Below are 15,176 nucleotides of genomic sequence, written 5' to 3'. Positions count from 1 at the left end.
GGAGAGAGGAGGAGAGAGGAGGGCCTGATATTTCTGCTGTTAACTTCCTGACCTGACTGATGACATCCACTATCTCTACCAGTGCAAAAAAGTATAATTTAAAAAAACCAACCCCTTAGAAAGTATGTACATGACATCAGGCAGCTGAGGGCCAGCAATCCTCAGCCCCCAGGGGACGTGCCGCCTATTACATCATCCTCAGACAAAAAAAGCAAAACAAAATAAACAGGCAAAACTTACATAAGGAGGCCGACATAATCATAATTATTTAACATATGTAAAATGAACCACCACAAATTTCATATAAACTTGTAACATATGAACCAATTTTTTATTTTTGTGAATTTGCAGATTTCATTAAAATAACAGCCTGTGGTCCTGCCTTGTTCAGGCAGTTCCTGTGACAACACTGGGGGGGGGTAGCAGACAGAGTCTGAAGCAGCTATGCACAGGAACCAATCAACTTCTATCCTCACCTTGTTCAGGTAAGCTATGAAAATGAAAGCTAAAAGCCGATTGGTTACCATGCAAAGCTGCTCCAGTCTTTGTAAATTCCCTGTCAAATCAATGTCCTTGTCTACCAGCGGTGCTAAAACAGGCAATGGTTTAATGTTGTCACCCTAATGAAACCTGCAGCATCACTGGATTGCATGTAGAGAGGAAGTGGCTGCAAATAGGTTGCAGCAGATGAGAACACTGAGATGCAACAAACGATAAAAAAAAAAAAAAAGTGAAAAAGAGTATTAAAGAATTCAATAATCAAGAATTGCCAATTGTTTATGATACATGGTGCTTTAGCAAACTCTCAGCCAGAGTTTACATCTACTTTAAACATTCAAATTCTTACAAATTCTTACAAAAGCCCAATCATTCTATTTAAATAAATAAAACTGGCACATAGCAGGCAGGTTATAGACAGAAAGTCTTACGCAGGTGAACTTTTAGCCCTGCCAAAGCTAACAATAGTGCTGCGGTGACACGTCTCTGGTTGGATGGTACATACCTGCTGAACATCATGAACCTGATCTTGCATTGATGTGACCTGGGCACGGAAGTCCTCCATCTCCTTCTGGCACAGCAGCAGTCGGTGGTCACGCTCCTCTAGCTGCTGCTGGTAAGTGATGATTTGCTGTTTAGAGTGGAGGAGATCGACGGCTGTGCTTGAGTGACTTGTGTTCCTCAGAGTCTCGCCGGCCTGCAGCTGCAAACAGCAGAACACATAGGCAGGTTGAGTAGATACAATACAGAATACACATTTATTGACTGTCTATGCCCCCAATAGAGAACTCATACTATTTCATGTCATTACAATTCTATATTGTATTGCTGCATTTCATAATTATTAGGGACCGATTTTTTTTTTCTTTGGTAATTGCCGATATCCAGTACCGTTGCCTTGTGCCCTGATTATCAGGAAGTCAGGCGGCGGATCATGACCCGTCATGATTGCCTGATCATCAATTCCTGATTGCCTGTGAAGCCGGTGTTCTAGCGAAAGAACATCGGCTTCAGAAGCTGCCTGGCTTCCTGACCAATCAGAAAGCCGGTGGCGAGTCATGAGGTGACGTCCAGCTTCCTGATTGGCTAGGAAGCCGGCTTCACTTGTTGCTAGGCAGCTTGGCTACCTGACCAATCAGGAACCTGGGCGGCACGTCATGACCCGCCTCCCAGCTTCTTGATTGGCTAGGAAGCCAGCTTCACTTGTTTCTAGGCAGCGTGGCTTCCTAACCAATCAGGAAACAAATCATGACATGCCGCCCGGCTTCCTGATTGGTTAGGAAGCCACGCTGCTTAGCAACACGTGAAGTTGGCTTCCTAGCCAATCAGGAAGCCGGGAGACGGGTCATAACCCACCGCCTCGCTTCCTGATTGGAAAGGAAGCCGGCTCCATGCTCCATCGGCACTGCCGGTATTGAAGGTAAGTATCAGAGCATTTGATATCGGCACTGAGTGCATCCCTAATAATTATGATGGATGCCTATTTTACAAAATAGCAAGTAGATTAAAGGCCGATCTTCTAAATTCTCCTGAAGCCACTGTGATGTGTATTTCTGGTTTCACCTTTTAAAAGGGAAATTTCACCTTTTGCAAAAATAAAATAAAATAAATGCACACTTATTCATAAAAGAAAAAAAATGTGCATTTATTATTTTTTCTCTGTGGAGACGGTAAAACATTGCAACTGCAAACAGTAGATCGCGGGTGCAATGCTCCAGCAGACTGTTCCTTCCGTCCCTGATGATCGAGTGGCAGGCAATCGGGGAGGAGATCGGAGCCGCTGTCATCCTGTCAGTTTCAGGATGACAGCGGCTCTGTGCGTGGCCAAGCGGAAGATTGGTAAATATCAGTGATACTTACCGATCTTCTGTGTGTGAAGGACAAACACTGGAGTGATCGTTTGATCACTCCAATGTTTGTAAATAACTGGGGCCACATAGTACTATGTGTCCCCAGTTATGAATGAACAGGCTGTGATTTACATCACCTCCTGTTCATTCATTAATTTCTCAATGGGTAGAAACACTCCCCATTCAGAAACTAGATGATAGTAAATTTACTATCAACAGTTTCTGAATGAATGTGAAGCCTCTGTACTGAGTGCTTCCCATTCATTGAAAGCTTAGGCTGCAGAAAAAGGAAATGAGGACTCTGTGTTCTCAATTTCTTTTTCTATTTCAAAAGGGAAATGTCAGGGGTCTGTTTAGACCCCAGATATTTCACCATAGCGCCCCCCCCCCTAAACCCCCTCCTCCCCCCACACACATAACATACACCATATTGTGGTGTATGCCATGCACATGCGCTGCAGTGCGTTGTTAGAATGCACCGCAGTGCATGATTTTTTTTTCTTTAAAAAAAAAACATTAATTTAATTGTGGCAGCGCATGGCAAAGCTTTGTGACGCATTGCCGTGCATTGTGATACCTTGTGTTGTAATTAAATATACGCCTGTATCATTTTATCACAACACAAACACCAACACAGCGCAAAAACCATTTAATAACATACCGTATTTTGCGCTCTATAAGGCGCTCCGGTCCATAGGACGCAGGGATTCTGTGACAGAAGCTGCAGTTCAGTGACCGCTGAGACAGGTGGCGCTGTGATTACAGCGCCACGGTCTCATTAATCCCACAGAGCAGACGAAGAACAACGTTCTTAGTCTCCTCAAGGGGCTCTATGGTGAGCTCCTATGCCGTGGTCACGGTTCCCCAGAGGAGCGGGGACCGTGGGGTTGGGAGTGTGTGGGGGTTGGACACGATCACCGCCGCCACTCGATTTAATACATGTGATCTAATCAGATCACTTGTATTAAACGAGCAGCGGCTCCCACTGTACATTCACCTCTGCTTGTCAGGAGCAGGGCTGAATGTACAAAAAGAAACTACTCGCCCGGTGCCCGAAACTGCATGTACCGGGCGTCGGGCAATAGGTATTCGCTCCATAAGACGCAGGCACATTTTTCCCCTCCTTTTGGGGAAAAAAAGTGCGTCTTATGGAGCAAAAAATACGGTAAGTCGCCTATTTACAGTTTTGCGTTCCTTCATTTTTTTTTTACCTTTGCGCAAAAAGGCGCAATTTCAGAATATTTGTTATTTATTAACTCAATACAGTTTTATCTTTAAGATTTAGTCACAAAATATTTTTTTTTGTGCACTGATACTGATTTTAGTGCTTTACCAATTCAATTGTGTATTTTTATCGGTTTAATAAGAATGTGAGAAACATTTACGCAATTATCGCAGGACCTACAAAATTTAGTAGCATCATCTTTTTTTTCTACCGGGCCTGCGCTTTCAGAAAATATATGGTTTGGGGGGTCTTTTACAAACGCTAGCAACCCAGCAGTTGGAAATCAAATCAATGGGAAACATTTCTAAAACGGTGTGGCCAGCTGAGGTGCAAAATGTTCCGGAGGGCTTGGCAGCGAAAGGGTTAATAACAAGCATTGCCCATTATACAACAGCTACAGTATGTGATCTATAAATGTCATCTTACATGCTGAAACTGAATCTTCAGCTTCTGGCTTTGCTCTGTCAGTTCCAGAAACTCCCTCATGATGTCATCTTTCTCCTTCCTGGCTTGCTGGAGGTTGGTAGTCAGCTGGGTGATGATGCCGTCTCTCTGTTTAATGGCCGTCTCAAACTCCTGGAGCTGCGGGATGGAACACACAGGCGGGTTACAAATGTTAAGTAAACAAGTGAGGTGTTCCGGTGAGGGGGGAAAAAAAATGAATGGCGCGCTTTGTAAAGTCTTCATCATACGGGCAATTTGTTCCTTGCTGTCTCTGCTTCAGAAAGCAAAGAGCTGGAAACCTCACACAGAGGTCATTGACCATTTTCCTACAAAAATACCCTCACTGCTCCAACACCAGCCAAGTCTGGATCGGCATGATGACCAGTTTGAAAGCCTATGTCAAGGCCAAAAAAGTGAAAAATTAAAATTGAGTGACTACCGTCATTCAAAAATCTTCTGTTTATAAGGAAATAACCCTTTCAAAAAGGAAAAAAGGACTTCTGGGTAAAATGGCATTCTTGCATGGTAGTGAATGCCGCACCCGACACAGTATTTGAGGAATCAGAACATCAACTGGGCCAAGTCAGCAAGGCACTGGTGCTCCTGCTCAACATCATGGAAGTCATGTCATGGAGTACAATGTACATGTAGGGAAACTCCTCAGACTGTTCACTGGAAAATGTACGCAAATATCCCTCTCCAAAAGCAGAGAGGACATCTGGGTAAATCTTTGCATGGCAGTCCTTTAAGTAAAAGCCTCATACATTCAGTTCATCACATTACCTTTGCAGTACCAGGGCACTGACATGCACTGTACTTTTAAGGATTCGGGGCTTGTTGGGCATTCATTAAAGTGAACCTGTGTCACAATATCCGGAAATCCGTGCAGGATTTTCCCTTTGCTCCCTGGTTCTGTCAGTCTATGGCCTCTCACAAGGCTGCAGCCAATCTGCGCTCCTCGTTCCCTATTTACCATTACCTTACTTGTTGCTTGGGGTGCGAGCAACAAGTCTTGTTTCGTACCCCTTATTTCTCTTGCGATCCGCGTGATCTTCTTTCCCTGCACTTTTGCCTTCCTTGTATCCAGCTGGTATCCCTGTTTGGCGTTATCCCCTGCTTCGCTCTTTGTGCCCCTGTTTTAGCCTACTTGGGTGTTTGCCTTTGTATTTTGCTTTCACCAGAGTGCTGCGAATCTTTATTCTGTCTTCTTATCTACTTCTGTGTTTTCTCGCTCCAGCCATTGTGTGTCTGCTTTCTTCTACGTACTTCCATCGCTTGTACTTCAGCCTAACGAGCATTCTGTTCCTGGTTACTAACCTTCCCTCACCTCAGCTTCTCGGAGGCCTTCCCCTGCTCTTCTGTGCTGTTCGTTCAGTGTTATCTGTGTTCTATATCTCTGTGCAATGCATATTCCTTGTGCATTGTTGTAATTACTTTGCTCCGCTCCTTCCCCAAGAATTTCTCTCCTTTGTGTCTGTGTTGCTTCCCCCTTTTACCTGCGCAATGCACACCCGTTGTGTTTTGTGGTTCCTAGTACCTTTGTGCTCCTAGCATACTTCTAGCTACTTACCTTTCCTGTGTGGTGCTGTGCGTTTTGCACCTTTACTTGTGTGCGTCTCACTCACTCTCTCTCGCTCCTTGTGTGCCTCTGTTCCCATCTTCCTCCTCTTGGTTTCAAGTTTCTTCTTTACCTGTTCCTGTATACAGTGCCCCGGTGCCTCTGAGTTTGTGTGGGTGCGCTAGAGGGCTGTAACCTGGAAGGTGTCCAGCAGTCAATCATCCTCACCTTTAGAGGCTTTGTCGACAACCTGGCCCTTCTTAGATTCTGCGCCCCTACCGTATAACATGCAGACCATTAGTTCGTAGTCTCCCTGTGACCTACATCCCTGATACCACTCCAGTCCATGCCTTCTATCCACTCCATAGCCCTGAAAACCATCTCCCCTAGCACCCCGACCCGCAGACTGTGACACCTGTGCTCATTTTATAGACAAACTGTCAGCATTCACCTACATGGGTACTTTAAATAATGCCCTGAAAGCCCCAATACCCAGGATAATTATGGAAATATGGAGTGGGCTCCAAACCTCCTTAAAAATAATAGAGAAGTGGTGGGCGGTCCATAGCAATATTTCATAATGTACCTCTTGTAAATATGTATAAGTACATTCTGTCTGCCATGCCTGCTGAAACTGACCCTTTCCATTTGCCAAGTATGCAAACCTAGTGTCACCCTTATAATGCTCTGTCGGCTGTTTCAAATGTTTTCCTTCTTTCCGCTAAATGAGCAGCCCAAACAGCGCTGTCGATGGTATGCAAATTGTGACTTTTTATCAAAAGTCAGCAACTGAGATGTCATCTTCCTCTCCAACTGCTAACCTGGCTGCCAACATATACAGCGAACAGTGACACAGGACTATCACATTAAGGGAAGAGGTGTCTGATTGCCAGGCTGGCTTCACCTTTCCTATGTTGTGCGAGTGGCAAGATGGCAGCACCCAGTGGGAGAATAACAGGATCTTGAAGTATAGACCATAAAACAATTGTTGTACCAGTCACATGTTTAAAATTTGGATATTTCATATTTGGAGTCAGATTATGTAAACATTGGCAAAGGAAAGAATTGAACATGGGCTCTGTTAATGGGCCTGCCATGCAAAATGGGACATACCTAGGTGGTCCCATTTCTATTTGGAGGGAGTCACCTACATGCCTTTGGGATTGCCTGGGATCTCCTTACTTAGGCTTTGTGCTGTATGAAGAAAAAAACCAGGAAGTTGGATGTTGGAAAGATCTAAATATTTCATCCCAGTTGTATAGAAGTTAGGACACAGTTATGTTCCATCATTCCACACAATCTTAGGAGCACAGCCAGTAAACTTGTGAACACAGTTCATAAAATATCATAGAGGACAGCATGGCCTTACCAACCCAACTTTTTTCTCTCCATTTCTCTTACCACCCTGACTCCTCAGGTCTAGGCCTAAACCCAAGTTCTTTCTGTAACCCCAATGTGCCATTGGGAAAGGTCTACTTGGGAATAATCTTGCTGTTTAATAAATGATAAATGCACAAGTTAATGCACTTTGGAATTAAAAATAAACAAATGTGTTATACAATTATGGGTATGCCGCTGGGGAAGTCAGAAATGGAGAAGGATTTGGGGGTCATTGTAGACCACAAACTGAAAGGTAGTTTGCAGTGCCAGGCTGCTGTAAACAAAGCTAGCAGGGTCTTGTCCTGTATTAAAAAGGGGATGTATTGCAGGGACAAGTCTATAATTTTGCCACTTTATAGATCATTGGTTCGACCTCATCTGGAGTACGCGGTCCAGTTCTGGTCACCAGTACTAAGAAAAGATGTCCTTGAGTTGGAAAAAGTCCAGCGGAGGGCAACCAAACTAATTAGGGGTATGGAGGACCAGAGCTACGAGACAAGGCTACTAAATTTAAACATGTTCACATTGGAGGTGAGGAGATTAAGGGGGGATATGATTTCCATGTACAAAATGTTCAATGGTGGCAGCAACATTAGCGATAAACTGTTTAAAATTAACTCCGTTACAAAAACTAGAGGCCATCACCTAAAATTGGTGGAAAAAAAATTCCAGCACAAGGGGCGAAGGGGGTTCTTCACAGTAAGATCAGTTAGGGTCTGGAACTCACTGCCACAGGCGGTGATTTCAGCAAATAATGTGGAATTGTTCAAGAAACTTTTGGACGATTTCTTAAGGGACCGTAATATACAGGGGTACAGGTACTCCTAGAATGAGATCCTAATAGGTTGGACTTGATGGACTAATGTCTTTATTCAAACTCAAATACTATGTAACTATGTAAGAGGATCCTTGCAATTCTTCTGTATTATTGTTCTATAGGATAGGATCCTTGCAATCACATACTGTATATCTGTGACACCATCGGGTCAGTGCAAAACACAGAAAATTCTAGGCAAACAAAGGACAATGGCAAAAAAACAGAACTACTGGCACTGAACTGGACTATCTACACACAGAGAACAGTTGTAGCTGGGGTTATTACAACTGCATTATCTCACCATGAAGATGGCTGCCATTTGGGAAGTAAGACGGCACACTGTTTTTCTGATGTGCATCTTGAGGTGGGAGGGGAGATTAATAATAAAGAAATAGATAAATTAGAATGTTTGCTTCTACAGAAGAGTTAGTACAGTATAAAGAGGGAACTGCTGCGAGATGTGATATCATACAACATAAAGTACGGAGGTAGTGGGGGTGGTGGTACAATAGATCTTAGATGCTTTCACCGTCATGGGGAAATAATTCAGTGCAGAGTGAGAAAGATTCTTCCAACAGTAGAAAACCCAACTGAATTACATTTAGTTTCCTAAACCCTGTGTACCATAAAACTATTGTTACAGGTTTTCATACAGTGCCACTATTTATGCAGAGCTTTCATACTACTCGTTGTCATGAGTCCCTGTCCTCAAGGATCTTGCAATCTAAGTTCCCTAGGTCATAAGCACATATACTAGGGATAATTAAAACAGGAGCCAATTAACCTACCAAGATGTCTTTGGAGCATGGAAGGAAACACGCACAAGAACATACAAACTCCATGCACATAGTGTCCTGGCCGAACCCCGAACTGAGGACCAGTTCACACCAGCTCTGTTGCGTTCCAGCACAATTCGCTGTTGGGATGCACTGGAGCGCATCCCAGCAGGCTTCCTGCGTTCAGGGGCGTGGCGGTGCATTGAAGTGAATGGCACCACAGCCACAACCCTCGACCTGCAGTGCGATTGCCCGCACCGGAACGCGTGGCAAAACAATGCCTGCATTCCGGTCCAGTGAGATCTGAAAAAATGCTGCAATTTTTTCAGATCGCACTGGACCGGAAAGAAGGCAGATCGGACTGGACCGGAACAGGGGGCATGGCTGCGGTGCTATTGACTTCAATGCACCGCCATGCCCCCTCCCGCCCCTGAACTCAGGAAGCCCACCGAGATGCGCTCCAGTGCGTTCCAGCATCGAATCATGCTGCAGCGGAGGAGGAGACAGGCGGAAGGGACCGATCTAAGGGCAAGCAGGCGCGGAGCTTCAGGTGAGTATAACTTTGCTGGTTTTTGTCTATTTCCTTGATGGGTAGGTGTCAGTCTGGAGGAGTGGGTGTTCATAGACAGGCTGTACTGTCATACAGATCACCCTACACACCTACATATGAGGCTAAGCTTCCATGATTGAAAGAACTGAAATCCAATGAATGAAAGGGGTGGGCCAGGAACACTAAGAGTGGGGAAGAAAGTGTTAGATGATGCTGGATGTTAGAGGACGCGGGCTCTATCCGACTTCCTGCAGCTTCTAATGCACATTATGAGAAGCTCCCAGTGTGCAGTCAAATCGGAGGAAGCAATTTCAGTCCAGTAGAGGAGCCGGTACAACCACTAAAGTTAAGGATGAAGTTCAGCTTTAAGTATCTGCAGAGAGTTGTGCACTCTATGAAATCACAACCGTACCTGCACGTATCGTACTAAAGAAGGAGAATATATCAATGGGAGGGCATCACACCAAGACAAAAAATATAAAGTTAAGTCTATGTACCTGTTGCAATCCCTCTGTTCCGTAGGCAGCCCTCATCTCTTCCAATTCTCTATTCAACTCTTCGATTTCCTGCTGCTTCCCGACCAGTTCATCCTCCATCACCTCGAGCCGCGAAAGGGAGCTTTGGGTGCCTCGGTTGCAGAACGTTTCCCGCACCTCGAACTCTTCCTCCTGAATGGATCCAATTGGGTTAGTAAAGGAGGCACTTGCAAGTCTGCAAAGTCACAGCAGCTGCTGCTTTTCCAGCGCTGCTAGCAAAGTTACCCACATCAAAATAGCCGGCAGCACTGAGCGAGCTTACTGCCATGGCAACCACCTTTGTTGTGGAGATAATTTGCGCCTCAAGAGCACTGACACATTTCCACCAAATTCTCTATGTGTGAGAAAGAACTGACAAAGCAAAACGGCATCATTTTCTCTCATTATGCAACAGATAGCCACCGAAAAGCTATAGGAAAGGGGAAGAGCGTGCATGTAGCATGTGTTATGGAAAAAGTATGCAGCCAAAAGGAGTTAGTCTTATCGCAGTTTAACCGCTGTGATGCCGGAGCTCTAGGACAGTGTTATGCCAGGTTAGTGATACAAGAGAACACGTCACTGGATACAGTACCCATGGTGTGTGGGCTGTGCTGTTTGCCATCAGCTGCAAAGCGTCACCAACTACCTGTGATGAAAATAATAGGCAGAAGGATGGCGTATAAATCTCAGTCACAGAAAATTATTTAAAAAGACAAATCCCTCGCTTTAGTTCACTTGTGTATTCTATTAAACTCAATAAAACAACCTTGCCTATCTCAACCAGGGTTCTGAAGAACCGTAGGGTTCCTCCTTATCTATCTCAACCAGGGTTCTAAAAAACCATAGGGTTCTTCCTTATCTATCTCAACCAGGGTTCTGAAGAATCATATGGTTCCTCCAGAGGTTGATAGGGGTCCCTTGAGCTGATAAGTTACCTCTAACTCCAATGATATTTTTAGCTATCAGTAAGGAAGGCATTCTGCTCATTGGTCATCAGCGTAAGGGATATTCTTCCCACTGTTCAACAGTATAATGGGGTCCATTTCTACTGACCACCAATGTAAGGAGTTGCTTCTCCCACTGACTACTAATATAATGGAGCACTAATAACAAATGGTAGGGGCACTACACTGACCAGCAATGAAGGGGGAACTACACCGACCATCAATAGAGGGGGAACTACACCGACCGTCAATAAAGGGGGCACTACACCGACCGTCAATGAAAGAGGCACTACACTGACCATCAATGAAGGGGGCACTACACCATCCATCAAGGAAGGGGGCGATACACCGACCATCAAGGAAGGGGGCGATACACCGACCATCAAGGAAGGGGGCTATACACCGACCATCAAGGAAGGGGGCACTTTTCCACTGGCCACTTATGTAAGATAGCACCACAATGTTTATGGTCTGCATTTATTTTTTGGCCTTTACTATATACATTTTATTTAATTAATAACTTAAAAATGATCTTGTTTTATAGAGCAGCCCTGAGTGTCAGGAACCCCACATTCCTTATTTCTTCTTCTATCTACAAGTGTAATGCTAATGTCCTATGAGCTGTAGATATAAAAATTATTAGCAGGTATTCCCTGAGATGTGAAAGTTATTTTAGGGGGTTCCTCCATGTTAAAAAAAAAGAAGTTAAGAAAGGCTGCACCAAAGTGTTTCTAAAGCCAAAACGCTTTTTTTTTTGTATTGGATAGCATGGAGGTTTTTTTCGCTGTCTGTGTCCTCTTTGGGAAATTTCACTGACAGAGCTATTCACAAAAGGGTGAAGAGTGGAGAAGGCAGGAGAAGGGAACAATCTAGGACAGTGATGGTGAACCTTGGCACTACAGCTGTTTTGGAACTACAAGTCCCATGAGGCATTGCAAGGCTCTGACAGCCACAGACATAACTCACAGAGGCAGATGCATCTTGGGATTTGTAGTTTTGGCACAGCTGGAGTGCCAAGGTTCGCCACTACTGATCTAGGACAACATCGCTGAACTGGAAAGTGAGCTGGATTGGAGAATTGTTCCAAAACGGCTATTTTGTCCAATTTTGTTCACTTCTCCTAACTCTTCCCTCTTTAGTGAATAACCCTGTTGTTATTATTATTATTATTATTATACAGGATTTATATAGCGCTAACAGTTTGCGCAGCGCTTTACAATATAAGGAAGACATTACAGTAACAAAAGTCAAGACAAGATGGTTAGGAGGGCCCTGCGTGTGAGAGCTTACAATCTAAAACTTCAGTTCCTGTCCTGGAGATACAACAGGAAATATCAAAATCTCTGCAAAGTGAGCGCAAATTTTCTCTTGGACAGCTGGCATTGGATTATTTTGTTGTCCCCAGAACAAAGTAACCCCATTGAAAGATTTCCCTTCATTGTCTGTGCTGGTAACAACCACTAAATTTTGCATCTTCCATCACTTTCTGCCCCAGTGACAATGATCACCAGAGAGAAGGTGAATCTCCCTAGTGGGGCCCTGATGGGGGTTCTAGCCCTTTCAAGCTCTATCTAAAACTTAATTTTAAAAAAACTTTTGATTTACTTTAACTGATTAATCAATTAATTATTTGTAATTATCTACAACCTGTCTTCATATTGAGAAGCTACATACCAGCTGAAAGTTGCAATAGGGTTTGCAATAAGAGTGCCAGATCTGAGGACTGATGGGTAGGAGTGCATTGGTTGGCTTACAGGGAACAGAGAACTCCATTAGGGTGTCACCAGACTCATCATGCTCTTTAGAAGTCCAATGTACAGGCCGGAGTCCGGGCACTGGCACAAAGTCTACAGAATTGCAGCCTCTAGAACGCTATGTCACCTCCTATATGCTGTCATGCATAAAGCACATCAGGAATGACGGGATCACAATAGTAAGTTCACTATGACACATATCTTTTGGCAGGTAACGCAGATCCTAGATATGTGTTTCAATTGTATTTAGCTATGTGCCTTGGACTTTCATAAGCCTATTAGAAACCAGAAATTACCAAAATTGTTATCCAATTGTTTGGCAATAAACCGATACATATGATCTGAAGAAAAGGGCAGGGAAAGCAGAGGCAATGTTCATCAATTATCTGCTATTAATCTTAGAAGCCCCTTGGAGGCTCCTCCAGTGATCTCCCCTCCCTGACACAGAGCGTACAATGAGAGCAGTGACGGGAGGAGATTGCTAGAGGACCTTCCCGGTACTAAAACCTCACACCAGAGCTGCAAAGAGGAACATTTTACATACAGACTGCTTCAACTTTTTAGTCTTTAAAAAAAAAGAAGCAATATCAGTATGAGAAATCCTAGTCCACGCTCTTTCTGCTAGACCTGACTCGGCACGCTGGTTGATTCTTGCAGAGATAAACTGGCTCTGATTATTTTTAGTTTACTGACAGCGGAGTTCTTGATTGCCATTCGGCTTCTCCCCAGGGAAGATGTTCTGACAAAAAGGTATTTTTGTGCAGAAAAGAAACGTACAGGACATGTGACTGGACACGTCTTGGCAAGGACAAAAGAGCCACCTACTGAGCTCTGAAGAACTACAAGTTCCACTTACAACTTACAAAAACTCAAAGGGGGGTGTAAAGGCAATAAATAGGAACAGTCCAACAGAATAAAAGATTTCCTATAAGGCTGCAACTTGATTCATAAAGTTCTCCTTCTGCTGTTAAGAAGCACTGCAACAGAATAAAACAAAATAAAACCTGCCCCTGACCACTCCTTAATTGTGCGTCTCTTCAGAGTAAAAATCGGCCTAATCTTCAGCGCTAAATATGTCTGAGATCTTTGTATATTTGTTAAAGTGAGGTGCCCAAAAATAAAGTGTTGCTGGGGCACTGGACCCAAATGTAAAGGTGAGTGACTTGAAATTCCCTCTATCCGGGATGTCTTTCTCCCAAAAAGGAGATGAAAATCTGTCAATGTGGACACCTGTTCTACTGATTAGGGAATATCTTCCCTCACATTCAACAGGTAGGCAGAGCTGAGAATTAGGGTCAGGACATCTTACCACTGAAATCCCTGAGGGACACTAGAACAAGGTATGTGACTTACAGCAGATGCCTCCAGGCTTACTGGTGTGTGCATGAGTGACCTCTTAAAGGACTGCCTGCCATACTCTTTAAAGTTCACCTGTCACTAACCTTAGTGTAGTGAACGAGCTCCAGCACTGTACTGGAGGTTACTGGAGGTCTGCTGCTCTAGAGCCTCAAACTCTGCTTTGATACAATTTACAAAGTTTGACACTTCCTGGTAGCATCCATTGCTTTCTCCAATCCCCTCTTCCCCCAGAAAGTTCCCATCATTGGCCATCATTATAACAGGCAGCTGTAATGGTCAACAGGAATATGTGGGATCCTGGAGGGTGGGGAGTGATTTGCATTATAAGGAACTGTCAAACGTTGATGACAGCAGCAGCCCAGAAATTGAACCACCGAAGTTATATTGCAGGCACAACTTGGCGCCTACTTTAAAATGCTGGATCCTGTTCAGTACCCTTGAGATGACAAATCGCCCCAATAGGCGCCAATCAGGAAGCCAGGTGGTGAGTCATTACCTGCCTCCCAGCTTCCTGATTGGTCAGAAAGCCAACTCCATGTTTCCTCGTCACCTGGTGACGAGGGAACATGGAGACGGCTTCCATGCTAATCAGGAAGCGAGTCTTTACATGCCGCCCGGCTTTCCGGCTAATCAGGAAGCCAGGTGGTGAGTCATTACATGTCGCCGAGCTTCCTTAATGGAACTTCCGGTATCGGTATCCAGTATCGGCGAGTACAAAAAAAATAAAAAATATCAATACTCGTACTCCATACCGAAAAACCGATATCGATGCATCCCTAAACAACAGTGTAAGGTCATACACAATAGTGTAATGAGCAGGCAAGGCAGCAGAAGGGGACATTTTATGTTTCCAAAAGTGCATTGCCACAAGCTTGAGAAATTCTCACTTTACTGCAATGTGGCTATACAGCATATACCACTATACAGCGTATACCACTATAGAGCGTATACCACTATAGAGCGTATACCACTATACAGCGTATACCACTATACAGCGTATACCACTATACAGCGTATACCACTATACAGCGTATACCACTATACAGCGTATACCACTATACAGCGACAGTGTCTGTGAAATATTTCAACTGTGTACTTGGCTGGAGTTGCCCTTTAAGGCTGATCTGCAATAACGGCAATAAAGCAATCCTTTCCATGTGAAGAATATGAAATGGAACAGTCATCATTTCATGTTAATTTCAGTGAAGTTTTAAATCATGACAAAGAACAGACAGATGACAAAAGACACTGAAAAAGAGAGCAGCGTATTTCCACCAATTCCCCAATGGCAGGTGAAGACAAAGGAGAATGAATGAAGTGACAATCACAGATTCTTTAGGATCAGCAATGAAATGTGTCACCACAGACAAGATGGAGCATCTGCATGCAGCATGCATGGCTCAGCTTACCTCAGAGCTATAATCATCGGCCGTGGTGGACACCTCGCTTTCAGGCTACAAATGAAACAAAACCCTGCTTGAAAAAAGGCTTTATTTTCAAAATGTG

General features: G+C 44.1%; 1 protein-coding gene across 1 annotated transcript in view; it reads right to left on the bottom strand.

The window, feature by feature from the left end:
* Positions 1 to 15,176, bottom strand: part of LOC108785679 (A-kinase anchor protein 9-like) — a 58,101-nt gene that overhangs the window by 10,136 nt on the left and 32,789 nt on the right. The window contains exons 3-7 of the mRNA XM_018554800.1: positions 15,080 to 15,124; positions 10,206 to 10,259; positions 9,596 to 9,766; positions 4,000 to 4,155; positions 1,004 to 1,201 (exon numbers count right to left, since the gene is read on the bottom strand). Coding sequence (XP_018410302.1) covers positions 1,004 to 1,201; positions 4,000 to 4,155; positions 9,596 to 9,766; positions 10,206 to 10,259; positions 15,080 to 15,124 — 624 coding nt within the window. The remainder of the gene's footprint in view (positions 1 to 1,003; positions 1,202 to 3,999; positions 4,156 to 9,595; positions 9,767 to 10,205; positions 10,260 to 15,079; positions 15,125 to 15,176) is intronic.

This window comes from Nanorana parkeri, unplaced genomic scaffold (assembly GCF_000935625.1).
Source record: "Nanorana parkeri isolate BGI_ZX_2015 unplaced genomic scaffold, ASM93562v1 scaffold174, whole genome shotgun sequence".
NCBI lineage: Eukaryota > Metazoa > Chordata > Amphibia > Anura > Dicroglossidae > Nanorana > Nanorana parkeri.
The sequence above is the reverse complement of the archived record's forward strand: the minus strand, read 5'-3'. Positions and strand labels throughout refer to the sequence as shown.